The sequence below is a fragment of the Dermochelys coriacea genome, chromosome 10 (assembly GCF_009764565.3).
Source record: "Dermochelys coriacea isolate rDerCor1 chromosome 10, rDerCor1.pri.v4, whole genome shotgun sequence".
In the NCBI taxonomy this organism is placed as follows: domain Eukaryota; kingdom Metazoa; phylum Chordata; order Testudines; family Dermochelyidae; genus Dermochelys; species Dermochelys coriacea.
The window spans coordinates 60,850,721-60,869,665 of NC_050077.1; the positions used below are offsets into that span (position 1 = coordinate 60,850,721).

The window sequence follows — 18,945 nt, forward strand, 5'->3', positions numbered from 1 at the left end:
TACAGCTTTAATGTGTGGGGGATTCATTTAGAAAATAGTTCTGGATTAAGATTAAGCATTGCTGCTTGGAGCAACTGTTGAATGCTACAGCATGCTTGCTTACTGGCCTGAGCATCTGTGGTAAAAAAAAATTTTTTTTTAAACCCCCCCCCCCCTTCCCCACTGCATCCATTTTTAACACTGGTTACCAATAAAATTGCAATAACTTTTAAACAACACTCCCTCCTCCTCCTCTCCCCCCATTGTTTCTTAAACCCCTTCATGGGGAGGGACAGGTATATTTGATAACTCTTCTGTGAGTTCTCTCCTAGTACATATGACTCTACCAGCTTTTTAGGGGTTTTCACCATTTCGCTGTAGCTTGTCAGGTGACTGAGCTTTGCTGTAGTTGTCCCTTGGGTGTGGATCTTGATCTTTTTGCCCCACAATAAAGCTTTTTCAGCGGTGTTGTAATCACTTTCTTCCCCTGCTTAAGACCCTTCTTATTGATGATGCATTTTGCTTGGATTTTTAATACTTTAACTGAGTTATTCCACTTACATATTACATTCTATTTTAACTGTTTTTTCTTAGCCTCTTGAGGGAAATAAGTCCATTTTGATCTGATGAGAGAGGCAAAGTTGTGCTAATATGTTTAAAAAAAAGTTCTCTCTTCTTCCAGTTTACAGTAGGACAGTAACATAATTTTTCCCCTTGCACTCTTCTCTATAAAGGATATTTAGCCTTTTAGAGCAAGAGCAGTTTTATATTAAAAATTTCAATGTACTGTTTGTCTTTTGGACTACGGTGCTGCTCCCTTCTTCACTCATCTCTTTTTTTAATATTTTTGAAATAGTTTGCAATATTTTTTTCATCTTATTGCAGTTTAGCTTTTAGAGAACAACTCTCAGCTGTTTCTTTATTGGTAATAATGATCGAGGGGTAGTTTCTAATTCCTGGTTTTGGTAAAAGCACACCACATCTAACTAGCTGTATTTATTTATCTAGATTTTAATTTGCCTGTCCCATTTCATTATTAAAACAGCTTTTTAATATTTTGATTTCTCATGACTTTATTCTTGGGTAGCTTGTTTTTCTATGCTCTGAATTAATTCTGAATGAGACTAAAACATCTGTTTACTGTTAAAGGCATTTAATTTTTAAATATATTTAGTGACTATGTTTATCACTACTGGTGAGAATATTAAGCAAAGTAAGACTGTATAGCCTTTTGCTTCAAAAGTGTGGGATGTGAGACTGTAGTACAAGCATAAATCCTTGGAGTTCTTATCATAGCAAAAAACACACAAGATGAGCTACAACTGTTTAACTGCACCCCCCCCAGCCCTCCACATAAGTCCTGGTATTGTGCATACACAGACGGTGCAGATGTTTCTATTTGAAACTTGATTTGTGTATGGTCCAAATGTCTTCATGTAAGGGTATTGTTCAGTCCTAACCAGTGTTGTGTTCCCTGCAAGTCAAGCAGCGGGGGGTCGTGTGGAAATTTGCACTGGAGCTTATTTATCCTGACCCTAACGAGGGCTTTGGGTAATCTATTCAGTACATTTTGAGAGTACTAAGTACCTATTTAATAAATAAATCAATCCCCCCAACTGTAACTCTCCTTTGAGCACTGGTAGTGAAATAATCATGTATGTAGTTGATTTTAAGATATTTTCAACAGCTCTAACCAAATTTTGTTTACTCCTTTCAGTCGACCTGCTAAAAGGCCTACTTTCACACAATCTGAAAGTTCCAGACATGAAAAACAAACTCAGAAGCACCACCACCGTAATAAGAGAGAAGGTAAATGGCATAACCATGGTCGTACTAATGGAAGACACATGGCAAATCTTGAAATAGAATTGGGGCAGTTACCCTTTGATCCAAAATATTAAGTAATTTGTATATGGTAAAATCAGGAAGATAAGCAGATAATTTCTAGTGGTTCCTCAATGGAAACTAATTGTTTTTCAGCAAAACTGCAAGGTGCAAGTGTTTCTTTATACAGATTGATTTTTACCCTGCTGTTCAAAAGCATCAGTCAAACTTCCTAACTAGCATTTTCTCTAGTGTTGCTTTACTGTTCTTTGGAAATGATTTTGGTTGTAGTTGTACTGTTATGGAAACTAGGTATGTTGTGACTTGTCTGTGAAAAATAGGCTTAATTGCATACCGTTAGTGTAGTTCAAACTTGAATCATACGTAATGTACATGTAATTAACATGGTTTGGTGTACTAACTGCATCTCGTCCTTCAGAAAGTAGATCTAAATTATGGCAACGCATCTGTTAATGTTTTGTAATCTTATACTTGCTTCTTATCTTTTTTGGGGGTTCAAGAGCCTGTTGACTTATGAAGAATTTGCTGTGCTGCATTTTAATCAGCTTGCTGACATATGCACTTGAAATTTCTTGCCCATCTTCATATTGTGGAAGAAAAATAAAGAGACGTTGTGGGTAAAAGTCTTTATTCATAAACAAATTTAGCATAGGTGTACAGTCCCATAGAGTTTTAAAGTCTTATCTTACTCCTCTCCTCTAACTCACAACAAATATCATGCAGTAGCTGTTGCTGGTGTTCTGTTAATTATTTATAAAGTCCTAAAACAGATTAACCTTGTTTTTTTTTTTAACCTTCCTCCTCTCTTAACACCCAGAGATAAGATGAGAATATTGCCACTTAAGTTCAACTTTTCCACAAGTGAAGAAGCATCCCTAAACGGTTACATCCAGCATAATCCTTATCTACTGGCTATAAATGAGCCCCACCTGTCAATTTTGCTTACCTATTTTCAAGTATCACTGCCCTCTGTTCTGTACTAGAAGGCTGTTTAACCAAGACACCACTGTACAATACTGACTTGGGTTGGTCCCAGTTCAGAAACTGATCTTAAAGCATGCTTCATTTCACCCTTCTTGTGTAGACATAGATGTGGCTTCCAATTCGTCCTTGAGGCATGTGGGTGTGAAAGACAGTAGCAGTTTTCTCATAACCATTTAGAGCAAGAAATGATGATATTTCCTGTAAATAAATATAATTTCCAAACAGTCCAGCATTTTTATACTGGTGGGGTACAGAACTGTGTTCCTAAACTTCTATTAAACCAACCACTCAGCTACCTCTAGAAGTTAGGTTCTGTGTTGTGGGAAGGAGAAATATCAACCATACCATAACCCTTGGGTTAGAGTGAAATCTTGCTCAACTCCCCCCACCCCAGACTTTACAGAAGTGTTCAAGGGGAAAGAATTCTGCTGATTGCAGGCTCCTTTACTCACTTTATGCCCATAAAGTCACTCAATGCAAACCATGTAGGTTGTGTCTGTGCACCTCAAACTTGCTTTGGCACAGAAGTACTTCATGGCATAAAGGATTTACGGGGTACCCATGCATGCCCTCTCCGGGATCTTTCCCTTCACTACAGTGCCATAGTAGTAACCTGTATTTTGGGCAAATGTTCAAGTCATACATTTTTAAAGGCTAAAGATCATTTTCAGAGCTGCAATTTCAGCTCTCCCTTCTATTTCTTGTGCATATTTGTGTTTAGTCTGATCTAGATAAAGTTAACTTGCAATTAACATACCTGTTCTAGCACACTGAAGAAGACCAAATGAGTAGGTAATGTACCATTGTAAAACTCCTCATTAAGCCACTTGAGTGGATTAGAATAAAATATATCTGCTTCGTCAATGTAACTCTCGTTTCCAGTTAGGTCTGGAGGACATTGTAGAAATCTCATTGGTAGAGGACAGTGAACATGGCTAGGAGGGGGAAAAGAAAAAAAAAAACAGGTGGTTGAGATCCAGTGTTAAGTGATCAATTTAGATCTTAGTTTCAATTAAGGATGCTATATTGTAGTCTGTAAAACGTCTTGTTCTCTTATTTTCCCATTATCAGTAGGTGCATCTTTCCTTTCTGTGCTAGATCCATAATGTTTCTCTCATCTCTGTATTTCTGTATCTCTCACACTTTGAAAACAACATTATATTGTGTAAATCCTTTAATTTTTATATATGTATCAGGATGTGTTACATACTGGAAGAGTTACTTTAGTCATGTCATACATAATAGTTTTTATCTGTTAATCTGATAGCAGAAGTCAAGGAAATAAGCATTAAATCTTGACTCCCCGCAGTAGTTAAATACTGGAGAAGAAGGAGTGAAGCAACACAAACTGGTAGGGAAAACATAAGGGACCATCACATATGTCTGACACTAAGCTGTTTTGGTAAAACAGGAAAAAATGCAGATGCTGGGTGGAACAAACAATATGAAAGATCCATTTTTCCAATTTATTATTTCATACAGAGTTAATGCAGATGGAACAATTTGGTAATAGATGCACATTATCCCTCAAATAATTCAGTATCTTTGAGGGGAAACAGTTGTATGCTTGAGTAGATTTAGTATTACATACTGTATTAGCTACTTTATTACCTGTAAAAAGGAGTAGAGTGGCATGGCATCATTACAAAGACAGAAGCCCATGATTGGTTAGAAGAATTGTTACAGAGCTGCTGCATATGCATCATGACATCAAGAGAGCCACGCTGGTGAATCAAACCGGTGTACAGGGCTGGGAGTAAATTTGATAAAAGCAGGAAGGTTATTGCAGATTTCTTCCATGTCTTCAATTGTTTAAGAGAATATCCTAAAGTGAGAAATATAAAACAGTTAAGCAGATAGGCAAATGTTAACTATTAGTCTACAGCCCTCTTTTGATATAGTGCAACTTACTGAAAATCGATTAGTCATGATTAAATTAGAAGCAAAACAGTTCCTTATTTTGAAATAGTCAAAGTCACTGCCCCCTCCAGTTTTTTGTTTAGAATGGAAAAAAAGGGGCTGGGCTAGGGGGTTGAGGTCAGTGTGTGTGTGTGGGGGGGGGGGGGGCGGCGGCTCTGGAGTGTTGCTGAGGATTAGGAGTTTGGGGTGCAAGAGGGTGCTCCGGGCTGGGACCAAGGGGTTTGGAGGGTGGGTGGGGGTGGCTCAGGGGTGCGGGCTCAAGGCAGCGCTTATCTCAAACAGCTCCTGGAAGCAGTGGCATGTCCTCCAGCCAGCTCTGCTGCCAACTGCCCCATCCATAGGTGCTGCCCCTGCAGCTCCCATTGACCCGCAGTTCCCAGCACATGGGAGCTGCAAGGGCAGTGCTTGGGGCAGGGGCAACTTACGGAGCGGAGCCCCCTGGCTGTCCCATGTGTACGAGCTGGAGGGGAACATGCTGCTGCTTCTGGGAGCCATGCAGAGTGGCTATTCCCGGCAGGAGCTCGAGGGCCGGATTAAAATGGCTGGCAGGCCGTAGTTTGCCCATCCCTGCTGTAGAGCTAACATTTAGCGGTGCACCCAGGCAATAGACCCTATGATTCAATCTGTTTTGGTGGGGCTGTAAGTGAATAGAAAATTAATTCTAAACAACTTGACCATAACTAAACTACAGCCTATATTTCATGTAAAAAAGTTTCTACAGAAGGGTAATCACCACACAACATTTAAAATCCAAATGCTTACCACAAAACACCATGCAAAATGGCAGTACGGGATATATAAACCTGAATTCTTTGTGGCTCAACGTGCTGTAACAAAACAGGTATGGTACTACTGAAATAAAATGATAGGAATCACAGGTTTGACGACGATTCAATAGCATGTAGGGATAGAAAAGACAATTTGAACAGATTTTTAAAAAAAACTGAATTGTAAGCCTCCTCCTCGCAGTCCTGGCTGGGGATTTCTGCTCTATTATCAAACCACCACATTATCTGAATCTGTTCCTTAGCCCCCAGCATGAAATATATGGGGCACGAGGAAGGGATTCAGAAAATGTGGTGGTTCAGATAATAGTGTTTTAGAAAACAGGAGTATACTGCAGCTGCAAACAAACTACCATTTTCCAGGAACTTTACTAACATATGCCAGTTGCCTCCAGACAGACAGATAAGGAGAAGCATTCAGTCACCCCACTTACATAAAGAAAGTTGTGCAATAAATATCATGCTTGACTATTGTGACAATCACGTACTGTAGATGTTTTTACACCCTGGCAATGAACATATTAAAAATCTAGATCATAATTAGTACTTTACTAATTTTGTGACTGGGCAACAAAATGGTAGATAAAATTCAATGCTGATAAATGCAAAGTAATGCACATTGGAAAACAATCCCAACTATACATACAAAGCGATGGGGTCTAAGTTAGCTGTTACTGCTCAAGAAAGAGATCATGGAGTCATAGTGGATAGTACTCTGAAAACATCCACTCAATCAGCAGCAGCAATCCAAAAAAGCTAATAATGTTAGGAACCATTAGGAAAGGGATAGATAAGAGAAAATATCACAATGCCACTCTATAAATCGATGGTACACCCACAACTTTAATATTGCATGCAGTTCTAGTCCCCCATCTCAAAGATAAATTAAAATTGGAAAAGTTACAGAGGGGGATAACAAAAACCGAGAAAGTAAATAAGGAAATGTTATTTACCCTTTCACATAACACAAGAACCAGGGATCACCCAATGAAATGAACATAGAGCAGGTTTAAAACAAAAAAGAAAGTATTACTTCACACAACACAGTGTCAACCTGTCGAACGCTTTGTCAGGGGATGTTGTGAAGGCCAAAACTATAAAGAATTAGGTATGTTCAAGAAGGGTGGGTCCATCAATGGCTATTTATCAAGATATGGTCAGGGATGCAACCTGTAATGAGAGACTGTTACCTTGTCATAAGCTGCTGTTCTTAATACCAAGTGAGGAAAAGTGCTGGTGGTGAATCAAAACGTAGTTGGGCACACAACAACTATGGAACAAGATTCATCTAAGCTAGGACCATACTACTACTCAATACAGTCCTATAACTTGTGGAGTCAGCCACAGGATGCCCACCCCATTATACTCAGATCAAGTGATGTAAACTACTTCCCTCCTGCAGGTAGTACAGGGGGCATGACTAGGGCATCAGACTACTTTAACTTGTGCTATGGGACTGGAGCTGTACAGGATTGGGCCAGTGCAAGGTAGTTTAAAACCATTTTTGCATCCCTTAGTTTTGTGACCCAGTTACAAAATTTTTCTATATTCTATTAATACCATGTTCTGAAACACGGGAAGGCGTTTAACATTATTTGATATTTAAATAATCACGGTCACCTGTTTCACCTTCACATGGAACAGTCTGTTTCTACAGTGAGTGGTGTGTGAAGAGCCTGAACAAACTAATCCTCACTGCCATTTCTCATCCCCTGCAAACTGCTGCCTTCACCTCTGGTTGTCTTTTGTCATTTTGACAACAGACAGGACAGATTTTTATATTGCAATAATCTTTGAATTGCTCCATATGCAAATCTTTTCAGAAGATTTCAGAAATCTTGAGTGAAATTAAACAAAAGACGTGATTTTCTTTAACAGGCCTCAGGTAAACAAGACTTTCAAACTCACTGTGCTGCTGAAAGCAAACACCTTTTAATGATTCAAAGAAGTTTTCAATTTTGCTGCAATGTCCAGTCTGCTCTCTAATCGCTTACTGTGCCACCAACATCAGTTTAGAATTATTCCATTAAGCCACTGTAGTAATATTAAACACAGTTATGTCATACCATTGAATAATTTCTTGTAAAATATTTGGATAATTTTTGTAATTCATTGGACACTGCAATTTGAATGAAATTTTCTTTGCATTAATCTCTATTTTGTTCTAGAGAAAATAAGTTATGATTTTGACTTTAAAAATAATGTGACAGATTCCAAGTTAATTTCATTTAAGGGAACTTACCTGTATACCAACACTGTCCAAACCACTACCACTAGAAAGATCCGATACCTCTTTGGTGCCTGGATGCAGCCGTGAATAAAGAAGGGTAGATGGGTGCCCAAAATAACCGGCAATCCCTGGGTCAAGTACCAATGCCAAGGATGAGAACCATAAAATGTCCCCAAATTCCGTAGCACATTAAACTTCAAGAATTTCAGCTGAACCAGTATCCACTGAAAGGTTAAAAAAATGAATTAGTGTTAAGTATGAAAATGTTAGATTAAGTCTGTCTGGTTCTGTTATGCAGTACTGACTTTAAAGGATATCATGATTTACATTTTTACCGAAAATCATTACAGCAAGTTTTTAAAGTAAAAACTATTCTCAAATTTGCTCAACATTGGTGTAATCTGCTCATATTTAAGTTACCATTTACTTCAATGGAATTAGATCAATGCTGAGCATTTCTGAAATTCCTACACTAAATATTTTATACATCTCTTCAAGCCCTACAGAATTCTCTTCTGCACACTTGCCTATTGCTCTAATACTTCTCTGTTACCTCTGTAATGTCTCCTGCTTGGAAAAAATCTTTTCTACATATTGTATGACATTGGGTTAGATGGACAACTTCAAGTTTGCCAAATTTGTCTATCTTACAGTAATATCAGCAACAATCATCAATATATTTAACACTTGTTACACAGAGAGCTGTGCATCTTTACCAGCGTGAAAATTGAAAACATGCAGGATATGACTTAGAGCTTTTGCTAATCTTTGTTTTACATAATTGATACCATCTACAAAAAGCAGCTATTGTAGGTAAGTACTAAACTGCTGAATACTTTATGGTAACACAAGATGTCAGAAATGAAGTTTCACAAGCAGGTTTACTAGGATCTGTAAATACTTACAAAAGCAAATAAATACCAAAACGCTACAACTAAGCCATCCTAACAGAAATTAATGCTGAGCTAACCATAACACTACAGCTCTCCCAGAACATAAAATATGCTGCAGAGAACAACATTGTAAAGTTTAGTTACTCTGTGCATCATTAAATTAACATGCAAATATCTCTGAACACTGACACTAAGTATCAGTGAATTGAGAAGCCATTGCATTGCTAGTCTAATTTGAAATGCATTGTTAGTCTAGTGATTTAACGTAAGCATAGATATTAATGGCTAGAATTATACTCATAAGATTATAGGATACAGACGAACTGTTATTAGAGGTGATGCCAAAGGCAGAATGTACAGATCTCAAATCATTGAGACAGTGACAGCTTTTGAATTAGGAAGTATGGAATCATCTGCCCAAGTACAGAATTGTTAAAAATGCTTACAAATTTAATTTAAGACATTGTATGGCAACTTACCTCACCAAAAAATATACGATCGATTATTAAAGAAATCCCTAGAGTGACCAATCTGCAAAAATCAAGAAAAAGCTCCTTGTATTACTGACATCTTCTGAATGTTTAGATTATACTTTTCTTCAGCTTGCCTCTACACTTCATTGTATATGTGTCATTGTCCCCTAAACTAGTCACAGTTACTTAGAGTGATTGATTCACCACACTTAGCCTTTCTGGAACAACCACTAGTTGGCTTGGAGGTCCTCCTCATATTTTCCTCCATGAGATCTTTCCATGAAACCTCCCTCTTGTGGGGATACACAGCGTTTGTACAGGAAGCAGTCCCCTCTCCAAACTGTTGCCATAGTGTTTTATTCTTCACTTTTGCACATCTCCCTAAGTTGAAACATTCAGGAGGTATCCTGCCCCTGGCTACAGTCTTATTAGTTTAAAAAAAAAAAAGGAAATATTGATAAGCAGAATGCCTAAATGAAACCCGTTAGTATGGTATTGATGGTAACATATAATAGTTACTATTTATTATGCAAATTGTCATAATTTACTGAATAAATAAAATACTTACCCTATTGGAATATAGCTGTATAGAACAAGGTCTGCCTTCTTCTGTTCTTGCCAGAAATGCCTGAGCACCAAAGGTATCCATGGAATTACAGCAGTTGGACGAATAATAAATGCAAGTGTTACCAAAGTTAAATATTTGCAACTAGAAAAGAAGAAAGTATTAATTAAACCGTCAGAGTACAATTATAAAAAGGGACTTAATTACTTCTTCATTATATGATATTTTGGTCTAATGTGACAGGACTACCACATTTTTCATGTCATCATGTTTCTGGACACTGACTCAGGCAAGTACAGCATCAGACTTCTGTACACAGCTCTGCCTTTAACCTTGAATCTTTAGTTGCAAACACTTGCTTATTGGCCTGCTTCTATGAAAAAAACCGTGTAAGACTTATGCAAGACTAAGTATCTAACTAGAATACAGGCTTCTTAAAAGAGTAATTACTCAGTTCAAAATTAGTTAATACATTGACTCTGAATACTTGTTTGGCTTGAGTGACCATCTTTCATGTCCTTCCTAAATTCTCACAAATTAATTGTCTCTACACTTCCCTAAAGATGAAATTAATGTCCCTCATAGGTAATTACTTGGTTTGAAATGAGGAACAGCAGAGTAGTAATTTTACACATCTACTACCATCCCCTGCAGACATGTGTAGCAGCAGCACCAGTTACCATTCCACTCAGGAACTAGAACAGCTGCAGCTTCTCTACAAACTGAGGGTCTTGGGTTGCTGGATCAACTAAGGATTAGTTTCCTATGGCCCCATCCCCAACAGCTTATTTGGAACCAGCACAAAGAACTCTTGGCATATGGAGAACTTGAAGGCTCCATAGATGGAAAATCTATGCAGTCTTGCCTTGAGGCTTAACTGGTTTGCACGCCACTGCGTTGGACCCGTGCCTTTGTATGAATTTCACCCTCAGTAACAAAAGGAATAGTTACCTTCCATATTATCTTTATACAACTTGAACTAATCTTTCTAAATTCAGAAGCCTGTGGATTTGTTCCAACAGAAGTAAACATCAGGGAGAATAACAAAAGGCAGGAACAGTTTATATATGAACAGAAAGCATTATTTTAACAATTGCATCCATTTTGATTATCCCAACCAAAAGTTACCGTGTTGTTAGTGTAAATTCTCTCACCTGCTCTTTGTCTTTGAGCCTTCCATGGGATAGTAGAAAAGAGCAAAGATGGTAAGAACAGTTTCCATGGTGTTTGTTAGTGTTCTGGTACAGCAATACCATGTAAACCAAGAGCACAACTGGCAAAGGTACTAAAAACAATTATGAACAACAGGATATGGGGGGGAAGCGTTAATACAATATTTGTATAGCCTTTAACAAAAGTGGTGACAGCATTTAAGTCTAAAACCTTTCAGACATTTAATAATATCATTAAACCATTTCTTAATTTCTGCGGTACACTGTATGCTAAAATACTATAAGGCATTTACGTAAGACGTATTTCAAGGCTGAGACTCACCACCCACTTTGCTGTTTCTGCATTTTCTAGGTGTCTCACTAATGAGTAAAGTTTTACGTCTGCTAGAGCTGACAGAAGTGCTTGCACAAGTCTAGGGATCCAAATCTACATTAACAAAAAAAAGAGAAAGTTTCCTTATTTTTCTGACTCTTGTTTCTGAAGCCCCTATTAACTTCCAAGTTTAACTGCAATATATAAAACTAGGAGATTCTTGAAACAGCAATCCACCGAGGAAACAAAACTAAAGGTATACGACTGTCCTCTGTACATTTTGATGGAAAGCTCTTATTATTTTAAATACCGTAGTCCTAAAGAAAGATGAGTCCAGAGTTTCTATTAAAACCAAGCAAAGAAAGCCAGTCAATTTGACATTCAATTGAAAGTTTCCAGAAATTCAAGGCAGCACTTTCAAAATTGTTCCACAATGATGTAACTCATCTTCTAATGAAGTCAATGGGAGTTTTATTCACTGTCTTCAGTGAAAGCTGAGTTATGTCAATACCGAGTGCTTTTGAAAAAAACCTACCCTCATATTCTGTTCAGTTGTTAGTTATTTGCAGTGGTCTTATACTTGCAGCCAAAGTAATCTGCTAATTAAAGAGCTACTGAGTACATCGTGTTCCGAGTCTAATGGCTAAGGATATGATTTAATCACCGAGGTCACAAATTCCATGACTTCCATGAACCTCTGTAACTACTTCAGCTACAGCCCCGCACCACAATGACTGCGGTGGGGGTGGGGGCTGGAGCTGTCAGCCTCCCCCCGGCTTCAGTCCCCTTACTCCATTATTTGTACTAAAAGTCATGGGCAGGTTGCGGGCTTCCATGAATTTTTGTTTATTGCCCCGACCTGTCTTTGACTTTTACTAAAAATAACTCTGACAAAATTTTAACCTTACTAGTGGCACAACCCTATCTTCTTTGACATTTGAAGAGGTTGACAGAGGTCAAGAATCACCATCTTCAGCCCCACTTCTGCCACTGGAGCCATGCAAGGGGACCCTTGTGGCCAGGCAGAGCCACATTGACTTAATTGAGGCTTCATGCGCCGGCAAGTGTTTCACTCACATGGATCCAATGGCCAAATCAGGGTCTTTCATTTTATGTATAGGGCAGTTAAATTCCTTACCTACAACACTTTGAAATTAATTTTATGTAGTATCTGAGCCTTTAAAAAATATTTCCTTTGTACTTACCAGCAGCTGAACGTCATCCTTTGCCAGCAGCTGTAAAACTCTGTAGATAGTTGCAAAGAGTAGTGGGTATGAATAACCCCTTAAACCTTCTGCCCATTCCCAGGTCAAGTAGCCATAATTAGTAATATTAAGGATATTTAAAGAACTTAAAAGTTTTCCTGTTAGTGTTCTGCTTATTTTCAGCATTTCCTGATTCTATGTCAAAAATCTTACTCTGTGGCCGTTGTCAATTAGTGATTTCTGCTAATGGTCATATTAATTTCTCACTGCCAGGGAAACCTCTAGCTTAACACTCCTCCTACCAAAAAAGGACAGTAGTGGTGACATAGCTCCAGGAAAGTTACTAGGATATATAAAAGCATGGAGCAGAGAGAGCATTACTGGGGCAATAAAGTCATCACAAACAGGTATTACAGTATTGAGGACACAATTATGACAAAATGAAAAAGTAAGCACTTAGTTCAGTTCTAGAAAGATTCCACTCATTTTAACTTCCAAAAGCAAAGGATATTTGAATACCATATGATGTGCGACTTCAAGCGACTGCCAATATTCATCTGGAACAAAGCTTGTCTGGACTAAAAAGCAGTTAAGTACTCGCAGAGTTATGGTAAACAAGACCAGATAAATGTTCTCGCCAATAAGATCTGAGAAAGCAAAACATTAGTTCAGAGAAAGTCCTCGTTATATTTACTGAAATAATAATTGTTTATGGCTATTGATCATTGAACAAAGGCATTCTCTTTAAAATGATAGCTTTTAACTATATAGTAGCTTGATCTTAGAAGTGAGATATATGGTAGCACTTCTGAACAACTTTCATTGTAAGAAAAAATACACATCATACTTAATCCTTTGTCAAGAAGTTCCATCATTTTATGTCTCATTTTGCAGTTTGCACTTTAATAGCATTATTCCTCACAGCCTCCAGTTTGATTCCATGTTGAAGTCTTAAATGATTGCAAACTACTGTATCATCAAATCAATTGCAGTGACTGAAGGATCAAAATCCAAATTAAAACTGAATTTAGTGAGAACTTTTCAAACAAGTACTGTGGACAGTTACTAGTGAGGAAGAAAGAGTTATTGGCTTTGGGTTTAGTTATTCTTCCCCACAGCTGGTTTCATTTAAAAAAAATATTGCTCTCTTGTCTGGAATCTCAGCTTTTATATATATATATATTTTTAAAAGTAAGCCACTGGCTCTCAAGTTTGTAAACATTAATTGAATGCAACTGCTGTAGTAGTGTCTGATTTTGCAGCATCTGAAAAATTGACAGAGGTGTGAGTAGTCCTGTTCATTTCATTGGTTACTGACTGTGATGTCCAATGATAGCCATTTGAATTAAGAATAACTATTTCAAAATTGATCAAAGCATGAAGGAAAAGTGAGGAAAGGATAGAGGACACTTGGAGCAACCAAACAGTGTTACTTTCCCAAGGTTTCAATTGTGGTAACCAGTGTTCTTCAGAGTCCCCTGCTACACGGTCAGTTATGATAGCCTCCTTTTTCTCCAGCAATGATGGCAGCAGAATTAAACCTAATCTGGGGCCTAATCTGCTGGGTGGGACTGCGGGGATCAGGCTGCTCCCTCCCTTACTGCCACTAGCTGCAACTGCTTTGCAGCCCCCTTTGCTGGAGGCTGTCTACAAAACTCAAGCACATGAGCTATACTGACCTCCCCAGTTTCTCTTCATAAATGTGAGCTAGAAACTTTTTAACATAAAAGATTAGATTCTAATGTAATCAGTTGACTTTGGGAATATGCTATTTTTCTTACGCCTTCATGTAATCATGGGTGTATCCTATGCTAACCAACGGTGAAGTCTAGCAGAGCATATATACGAAGTTTTGAAGTGCATAATTGCTGCAAATGACATCTCACATTGGAGTCCCAAGGAGTTGAGTTTGCGAGCAGAGTTTCAGAAGAACTGCTTCCTCCGCCCCGTCCCTTGAAGAAAATACCTCACACACAACCTGGCGTAATTAAGAATCCCCTTGGGTCCCTCCCACTTGCCCAACTAACAACCGGAAGAGACTGCAAGCACCTGGGCCGCTCTTGGCTGGGAGAGAGCCGAGACCGCTCCCGCTGTGCTGGTGCCTCTCAACCCCCAAGCAGCCGGCGGGGCACAGCCTGCCGCTCTGTTGGGGTGTCTCGCTAAGCGGCGCAGCTCCCTCTCCGATCGCTGCCGCCCAGGGTCAGAGGGCTCAGCGGGACACAGCTCTGCCTATTCCACCGCGTGCCCAGCCTCAGGCCCTTCTCCCAGACCTGCTCCCCTCACCTGGGCCCCGCTCCCCGCCGGCCCCCGGGGCAGCGCTGTACAGCGCAGATTTTCTCTTGCGGAGCCGCACGGTGTCGGCGCTGCGGGTCCGGCCACGGGGGAAGAACCCGCCTCCACCCACCGCCCGCATGTCGGACTCAGCTCTGCGCGGAGCCTCAGGGCCTGGCGGGCCACTCTCACTTCCGCATTGGGCGGAGCCAGCGTGACGCCCGGGGGCGGGACTGCGGCCCTGGCCCTGTCGGAGTTCTTGGGGGCTGGGTGAGCGCATGTGCGGGAGAATAGGGGCGGGCGTTTGGGTGGGAGATTATGTCCCTGAGGGCGGGGCCAGGCTCCATACTTCCGGCAGCTTGTCTGGCCTATGGAGGTTTCGTCTCTGTGGTTTAGTCGGTTCGACAAAGGGGCCTCGAAGGTAGGCGGCGCGCGGGGCTGATGTGCCCGGGTCTCTTCTCTCGCTTCTCCACCGCGGCCCCGATTGACGAGTCTGGGTCTGGGTCTGGGTCGGGGGAGGGTGCCCTGCTCCCCTGCACGGAGCAACGGAAGCCGCTGGGCGCGCGCCGCTCCCTCCACAGCTGCCCCCGCCTCCGTGTCTTTCCTTGGCTGTCCGCGGGTGGGGTTGCGCTCAGGCCATGGGGCGGCGCCCGCTAGTCTCCCCCCCTCCCCCCCCATCTCCCTAGGCGTTCCCCGGCCTCGTGGGCGGGCGAAGGGCCGCGGGAAGCGCCTCTCCCGCAGGCTGCCTTCCCCTCGGGAAGCGGCGTTATCGTCTTGCTGCGCCGCTCGGGGCTACAGCTCTCCCGAGCCGAGCGATCTCAGCTGTTTCAGTCCACAGCCCTCCGCTGCCCGCCCTGGCTGGCTAGTCCCGCTGGTGTCGGCAGCTGGAGTCTGGGGAAGAGCTGGTGGGGTCATGTCCCCGAGCCGAAATCCGTGCGGCGTCTGTCACCGAGGCGCTGGTAACCGGGATTTCAAGTAGAACTTCTGTCAGTTACACCGAGTGACCGGAACTTAGTGAGCCGCCATTGAAATCCAGATTGCTGTGAGCTCGGGGGGGGGGGGGCACTAACTGTGGGGGCATTGCCCCGGGGGGAGAGACGCCAACTGCGAACCGACCCAGAGCAATGGCGGCGTAAATTTTCCCTATGCTGCCCTCATGACGCCGCTGTTGAAGGAGACTGTAATTGGCTTCAACTTTCTGAAGGGGAGTTGAATTTCTAAAGAAGTTTGGGGAAATGCTGAGAGAGAGTTTTCTGCCATATTTTTATGTGTTTATCATTTAACAATGGCACTGCTTTACAGAATGGACAGGCACATTCCCTCTACTGAAGAGCTGACAGGCAAATGTGATCTATTGGATGATATTGGAACTAGTACCCATAAAAACCTCAATCCTGTTCTGGAGAGTGAGCATAAAGACCTCCACACTCCTGATCTTTGTATTATTATACAGTACAGAATGTGTGAACCAGTTCCTCCATGTAACCAAGAGAACCTGCTTTTTACATGAAGCAATGTTTACAAGAGAGGAGCACTTCTATCTTACTATCAGTAACTGAACACTGACAGTTAATAATGGTTGGAGTTCTTGCTCTGAAAAGTGGAACAGAGCCATAATTCTTATGCTATCTCAGTTTAGGTGCAAAATATAAATATTGGTCTTAGACCCATCTGTTCACAGTTCAAATTGATTTCAGTAGAAATCCTGTGCATGGGTGATGGCAGTGTATTTTTTGTTTTGTTTTGTATAACAGTCCCTACCCAAAGTAACTGTGATAGTCGCTTGTCCATACTTCATTCTTTTTGGACTGCAACAAACATTACAATGAGTAACATTTTACATTCACTTTCATTTATATCCAGATCTGAAGATTTTGCTTGGCTACTCAGATGTCTTTAGAATTTCTTTGAAGACAGGTGTGGCAAGTTACAGTTTTGGCTGTTAAAATGTATGGTAAAGTGCCATTACCTCATATCTTTCTGGGGGCTCTGCTTGGAGTTGCAGGAGGATTCTACATCTATAAACCAATATTTGAACAATATCACAGAAAACAGAATAAATTAAAAGAAACGCTGCAAGCACCACAACTAGAAGAGAAGAAAGAATAGCAGGGATTACATGGAGCTGCTTGGGGATATTGGCTTAGACACTGTAAACTTTTGTTCTGACATAAAAACAAAATAACCTATTTTATTCTTCAAAATGAAACTGGTTTGTCTTGGTGAAGAATAAATATGCTTTTTAATTAATGTAAATCTGTGTTTGTTTTCTTAGTTGGCCAGCTGCACATACATTGACCGAATTGCATTTGATTCCACTGACATTTTTCCTTAAAATTATAGGTTTTTAGTCTTATGCAAATTCAGAGTTAGGTCTGTCACTCTGCCCTTAGTTCTAGCCCTTAATCCTAACCCCATTGGGAATAGAAAGCATACTTGTAGTATGTGTGGTCTGAGAATGGAGTGTGCAACCCAACGCTGAGTTTCTTAGCTCTTTAACAGCATGTTAAAACCTTCATGCTGTAAAAGTAGAAAAGTAGATGTCGGAGAGTGCCTTTTAGGGAGAGATGGTCCGTAATGGTGTGAGCAGAGAGCTGGAAGAGTTGGGGCCTACTGAGTTCTAGTTTCAGGTCTAACACTGACTTTCAATGTGTGTTGTGGTTTTTTTTTTTGTTTGTCTTTTTTGAGCGGGGGGGGACGCAAGTCAACTGACTTCTCTGTACTTCAGTTTCATTGCTACTAAAGTGGGGCTAATGCTTACCTGTGATTTCTCACAGGACATTATGGTGATTAGATAGATAGTAAATGTGAAGTGTTTTGGTGGTGGTAGGTGTGCTCATTAGTCTATCCCTCATAGTCAATGCAGGATTGCTCCTTACCAACTATTTCTTAATGTCTTGTCCACTGTGGTTCTAAATGTTCTACTTGATGGGACTCTTTAGGAGTTAATGCTGCAGTCTAATAAGTCACCCTTTGGAGACTACTTCAGCACAAAGTTTGAGATGTTGTATATGTGAATTTGAAAATGGTCACCCTAATAAACAAATCTGGTGCTAGGGTGAAACAGCAGTGCACACTTTCATAGTAGATTTTTTTAAAAGCATGACTGTTTTGGAAGAGTTATTTTAATTCAAATCTAGATGGTGTCCATATGGAATCCCATTTGGACAGCACAAGAAAAGTGTATTTCCCTCAACTCATAACATTTTATTATTAAACTTTTAATCTGTTCCCTTCCTAAGACTTTTAATTAAAAAAAAAAAACCTGAAGGAAGTGGCATATGGATTCTTTGGTGGGTTAATAGCAGGTGAAGTGAGGAGACAGAAAAACAGGGAGTGGAATAGATCAGGCAGGTGGTGAGTGGTACACTGATCAGCTGCAGGTCAGGTGGTATACAGACTGAATAAAAGAACTGTAGGTACGTGCTCTTTAGGCAAGAAAACTATGGAGGCTGCTCAGGTAATCATTTCAGGAGAGGGTTACAGTTGTAGTAACAAGTGTACGAAACCTACTTTAATTGTGAGTTCAAGAGGTGGAAAGTGGGTGAAAGTTCATAAAATGTTACAACAACCTTTAACAATCAATGTTGATAGAAAAGTTACAATAAGAAGACAATCTGAATTTTTTTCAAACGTAAAGGGCTACTCATGCAACTCACAGACTGTTAAAATCATGACTGGTAAAGAGGCAAATGAAATTTGGAAATTAATAGACCAAAATTGGTGTATGGGGAGTTAGATTTAATTGGTGAATAAAATAATGAAGGGATAGTGTGGATCCCTGTGGATCTCACTCCACCCCCCCCCCCCCAAAGAAAAAGTGCCTCTGGTGATCAACAGGAAGGATTAGATGCGGGGGTGGGGGGAGGCCGATAGGTCTGTTACCACGCCAGAGCCTGTGCTTCACTGGGGAGCCTTGATCATTAGGATGCCTAAAACAATCGCACTGATGAAGACTCCTGACCAATATCACTGGACCAGCAAGGACATCAGTCTGATGTACATGAGATGCTGGTCTGTCTTTCCTTATGTTCCTTTTGGTGTGTCGCTCTTGCTCTATGCTTTTCACTTGATCTGGAGACTAACTGCAAGGCACCAGCATGATAGGATGAGAGAGCCCTCCAGCTCTGCCCAGCCTGAAGGAAACTGATAAAGGAAAGTGATCTGACCTGATCAACCAGATGGCACCCCAGACTGAGGAAGTGAATGAGGGTTTCCTCTTTGACTTGAACTTTTCTCTAGGCCTTCACATCTGGGCATGTCTAAATCTTGCCAATTGTTTATAACATCTCTAAGATGTGGTCTTTCCT

At 40.6% G+C, this 18,945-nt stretch overlaps 3 protein-coding genes across 24 annotated transcripts in view; 2 read left to right on the plus strand and 1 right to left on the minus strand.

The window, feature by feature from the left end:
- Positions 1-2,447, plus strand: part of CCPG1 (cell cycle progression 1) — a 62,734-nt gene extending 60,287 nt beyond the window's left edge. For 9 of the 12 annotated variants that reach the window (XM_038417980.2, XM_043493372.1, XM_038417968.2 and 6 more), the window contains one exon: positions 1,697-2,447. In XM_038417980.2, the coding sequence (XP_038273908.1) occupies positions 1,697-1,880 (184 nt within the window). In that variant the 3' untranslated portion in view covers positions 1,881-2,447. The remainder of the gene's footprint in view (positions 1-1,696) is intronic. The other 3 variants (XM_038417982.2, XM_038417981.2, XM_043493376.1) reach the window with 1 other exon arrangement.
- PIGBOS1 (PIGB opposite strand 1) lies at positions 1,698-16,891 on the plus strand. Of its 9 annotated transcripts, none has more exons than XM_038418020.2 (2): positions 1,698-1,788; positions 16,499-16,891. In XM_038418020.2, the coding sequence occupies exon 2, from the start codon at positions 16,583-16,585 to the stop codon at positions 16,742-16,744; it is 162 nt and encodes a 53-aa protein (XP_038273948.1). In that variant the 5' UTR covers positions 1,698-1,788; positions 16,499-16,582; the 3' UTR covers positions 16,745-16,891. The 9 variants fall into 9 exon arrangements, 7 of the variants coding, with proteins under 7 accessions (XP_038273948.1, XP_038273944.1, XP_038273943.1 ...); XR_006274598.1 differs by lacking the exon at positions 1,698-1,788 and adding an exon at positions 14,892-15,056 and having other exon boundaries at positions 15,637-16,891; XR_006274599.1 differs by lacking the exons at positions 1,698-1,788; positions 16,499-16,891 and adding exons at positions 14,892-15,056; positions 15,938-16,492.
- On the minus strand, positions 2,622-14,930 carry PIGB (phosphatidylinositol glycan anchor biosynthesis class B). Of its 3 annotated transcripts, XM_038417984.2 has the most exons (12): positions 14,648-14,930; positions 12,876-13,011; positions 12,365-12,482; positions 11,169-11,273; positions 10,829-10,959; positions 9,678-9,818; positions 9,116-9,167; positions 7,756-7,967; positions 5,491-5,555; positions 4,420-4,633; positions 3,566-3,743; positions 2,622-3,006 (listed from the first exon to the last, which is right to left on the minus strand). In XM_038417984.2, exons 1-12 carry the CDS (start codon positions 14,913-14,915, stop codon positions 2,887-2,889), a joined length of 1,740 nt encoding a protein of 579 aa, XP_038273912.1. In that variant the 5' UTR covers positions 14,916-14,930; the 3' UTR covers positions 2,622-2,886. The 3 variants fall into 3 exon arrangements, with proteins under 3 accessions (XP_038273912.1, XP_043349312.1, XP_038273914.1); XM_043493377.1 differs by lacking the exon at positions 11,169-11,273; XM_038417986.2 differs by lacking the exon at positions 7,756-7,967 and having other exon boundaries at positions 5,491-5,580; positions 9,121-9,167.
- Positions 16,892-18,945: the final 2,054 nt, after the last annotated feature.

Coding starts and splice junctions, on each gene's coding strand:
- PIGB (XM_038417984.2), bottom strand. CDS start 14,915: ATGCGCTCACCCAGCCCCCAAGAACTCCGACAGGGCCAGGGCCGCAGT. Junction 12,483..12,875: donor GCACATCATATGGTATTCAA/ATATCCTTTGCT, acceptor TAATATTACTAA/TTATGGCTACTTGACCTGGG. Junction 10,960..11,168: donor CAGAAACAGCAAAGTGGGTG/GTGAGTCTCAGC, acceptor AATTGTTTTTAG/TACCTTTGCCAGTTGTGCTC.
- PIGBOS1 (XM_038418020.2), top strand. CDS start 16,583: ATGTATGGTAAAGTGCCATTACCTCATATCTTTCTGGGGGCTCTGCTT.